Here is a 3,294-nt window from a genome sequence, read left to right as displayed (position 1 = left end):
TGGTGTCTGGGATGGAAGGTTGTCATATTAGGAGAGGTTGAAATTGTTTTCTCTTGAAAAAAGAATAATTGAGGTGTTTAAGATTGAAAAGGGAATTGATAGTGTTGATGCACATCTTTTTCTATACTTAACAGTGAGAACAGAAGAACTAGGGGACAAAAATATAAATTTTCGCAAGGTAGGAGTGATCTTCAGCTAAGACAATTTTTTTTGTTCTAACAGGGTGGTTGGCTTTTGAAATGGGTTGCCTTCAAATGTTGTGTAGGCAGTAAATTTAAGTGAGTTTAAGAAAAAGCTTGATAAGTATATGAATGACAAGAGCTGGCTTCAAGATTTGTTTTTTAATTATTTTAATTTAGAGGATGGAACAGCTGAGATGGACCAATAGGTCCCATGTCGTCCCAAAACATTATGTTACGCTATATTAAAGCTGGTCCATACAGATAACTGTTAATCCATATCACCTATGTTGTTTGAATTGTAAGTAACCTTCACAGCTGAACTGTTTATACTGATTTGCATATAAATTTGTATCCAGATTAAAATGCATTTACAAATAGCTTTTCATTACTTTTACCTATGTTTGGAAAAATATTACAAAGCATAGCAATATAAAAAGCTATTCTTATCAAGGGTGTAGAATTATACAGCGATTCATATCAAAATAAATACCAACTTTGTATTCCATACACACACGCACAGAAAACAAAAATAATAGTTGAAAAGTACAAACACCAACTAAGTTGCAATAGTTGTAAAAATCTGAGTTGGGTTGTAAAAAGTATACTTATACTTAACTGTATATTAATACATTACCTCCCTTTGCTTGACATCCTCAAACTAAACTGTTTCTTGCAATTCCTGTAAAAACATTGAAAAACTAAAATGTACAAACATTTTTTAGGAAAAATCATACGAGAAAGGATACACAGCTAACAGAATAAGTTTATTATTTTTTTAAGTATGTGTACTTCCACACAGGGGTGAAATTCTGCCAATAATCACTGGTACTGAGTACTGGAACTTATTTCAGCTGGTTTTCTCAGATGCTCGTGCATTCCATTGTTCCATCAGAAAGCATTTATTCATTGATACTCAAATTATCACTTTTTCTTTTTCAAAAACAGATCCACTTCACCTAGCTGAGTACCTCCAGTTTTTATTTTTGAGAATTTCACCCCTGCTTCTACATATCTGTGAAACAACAGATGATTTAGTTCACAACTGTATCATCAATTAAAAAGAAAAAAGGTCTTTTCCAGTATTAATAAACTATTAAAATAGACATCAACCCAGGCTTGTACAAACATTTTTACAGAATAAAAGTATCAACTAGCCAAGCAAGTGATAAAGTCTAGGGTATAATAATCAAGGCATTACATTTTGCTGATAATGTCCCCCAATGGCACAGTGGTATATCTGCAGATTTACAATGCTAGAAATTCAGTTTCAATATCTGTGGTGAGCAGAGCACAGATAGCCCATTGTGTAGCTTTGTGCTTAATTACTAACAAACAACTGCTGATAATTTACAGGCAATGCAAAAAAAAAATTCAAAAATGATAATTTAAATAGATCTAAGCATCTTCTCTATAGTTATAAAACATAAAAAAGGTTCCATACAAATTTTCTAAATTACACCCGTATCAAAGTTAAATTTTCAAGTTATTTTTAAATGTTGTGTGAAAACCTTGGTTGATCTTTGAATGTGACTGATCTTGATTACTAGTTCCTGTTTTCTTATTCAAAACTATTTAGGTATGGAAAGTAGGGAAATGAAATAATTGTTAAGTACCCATATATGACAAATTAAAAAAAATATCTTTAAAAAAAGAAAAACTGGAGGTAGCCAGAGCCATTTACCTAGTACTGGCATCAAACGTATTACCTTTATTTTTTTTTCTTAAATGAAATATTTAAAGCCCTGTTGCTTGTGAAGTGAAAGGGTAGCTTTGGAAGTGCAAGTTAAGTTTCAAAATTATTTTAACTTTTATATTATATACGCGAACTAACAGTAATACTAATAATAATAATAGTAGTAGTAGTAGTAATAGGTTTGTTGCCCTCCCCCACCCACCTGTATAAAACGACTCTCGAAACCTCAAATTGTTTTTTATTCCGTTGTTTGTCTGTCACTTACATTAATTTAAAGGTAGCTTTGCAAATATTTTTTTTATTTGTTTTAGAATTTGTGTTTCCTAGCATTAAAGTATTCATTTAAAGTCCCCAAGTTTTACTAAAAGTAATAGTAAAACTTTTAGTTTACACCTCGTACGAGTTCTGGTGAGTAAATAATCCTAGACACCAATTAGTTTCTTCTCATAATAAATCCATGGTTTTGTTGGGATTTAAAAAAATATAAACGATATTAATCTTTCTATAACTTGTAAAATAATTCATATTTATTTTTCACATCTCCAATATTTTTGAATAAGGAAATTGAAACTAGTACTAGTAGCCCAAATTCACCAGTCTTCACTTTGAACCTCAAATTTAATGCAATAACAAACTTAGCCTACTCTTAAAAATAAAATATTTTCCCGAGTGATTTTTATCATTTTGATAGGTTCGAATCTAATACTATATTACTAAGGCCCTAATACAGTACTTTTGAAAAGCCAAAATTAAGCATAGGCCTAAATAAATTTAAATGGTAGTACTGTTTTTACCTAGTAAATAATATTAATAACAAATTGTAATTTACGATAATAATTGTAATAAGAAATGAGACATAAATAACATTTTTCGTAATTTAAATATTATTTACCTACAACTTCCCCCTGAAATAAAATGCACTAAACTGTTATAAATAGCCAAAACTACCGTTAACTACGCAGCTTTCTCGACTTCAGAGAATTTTTTCGAAGACGTTTCCCCACTCTAGCATCATTTCAACCTATAGATAGTACACTAGATACGACTTCCACGATTTATTCCTATTGGTTAATGTGTACTAGTACAGCGCCATCTTGCAGCGGTCATTGCTCTTTTTTATATCTCGGTTGCTATATACAAATATAAAAGAGAAAATATGAAACAAGATAAAGTTCAGACTGAAATAAACTTCAACAGCTTATGACAGAGCTGTACTATGAACATAATACATTACAATTGGTATGGTATACATATTTATTAATTGTAAAATGATTTGAAATAATAACCAAATTAATAACATTCTGGTGATTCTATTCTTCCCATACCATAGCATGTAAAATGTTTGATTGATTGTTTGGAATTAAGCACAAAGCTACACAAGAGGCTATCTATGCTCTGACCACCACGGGTATCGAAACC

The 3,294-nt window shown here is 30.7% G+C and overlaps 1 protein-coding gene across 4 annotated transcripts in view; it reads right to left on the bottom strand.

Annotated features, from left to right (window-relative positions):
- The window catches only part of LOC106458622 (protein SGT1 homolog), a 30,418-nt gene extending 27,503 nt beyond the window's left edge, over positions 1-2,915 (bottom strand). For 2 of the 4 annotated variants that reach the window (XM_022385090.1, XM_022385095.1), the window contains exons 1-2: positions 2,768-2,885; positions 817-861 (exon numbers count right to left, since the gene is read on the bottom strand). In XM_022385090.1, coding sequence (XP_022240798.1) covers positions 817-833 — 17 coding nt within the window. In that variant the 5' untranslated portion in view covers positions 834-861; positions 2,768-2,885. Of the gene's footprint in view, positions 1-816; positions 862-2,767 lie in introns of all 4 variants that reach the window. The other 2 variants (XM_013918149.2, XM_013918171.2) reach the window with 2 other exon arrangements.
- Between the last annotated feature and the right edge of the window lie 379 nt (positions 2,916-3,294).

This window comes from Limulus polyphemus, unplaced genomic scaffold (assembly GCF_000517525.1).
Source record: "Limulus polyphemus unplaced genomic scaffold, Limulus_polyphemus-2.1.2 Scaffold23, whole genome shotgun sequence".
In the NCBI taxonomy this organism is placed as follows: Eukaryota; Metazoa; Arthropoda; class Merostomata; order Xiphosura; family Limulidae; genus Limulus; species Limulus polyphemus.
The sequence above is the reverse complement of the archived record's forward strand: the minus strand, read 5'-3'. Positions and strand labels throughout refer to the sequence as shown.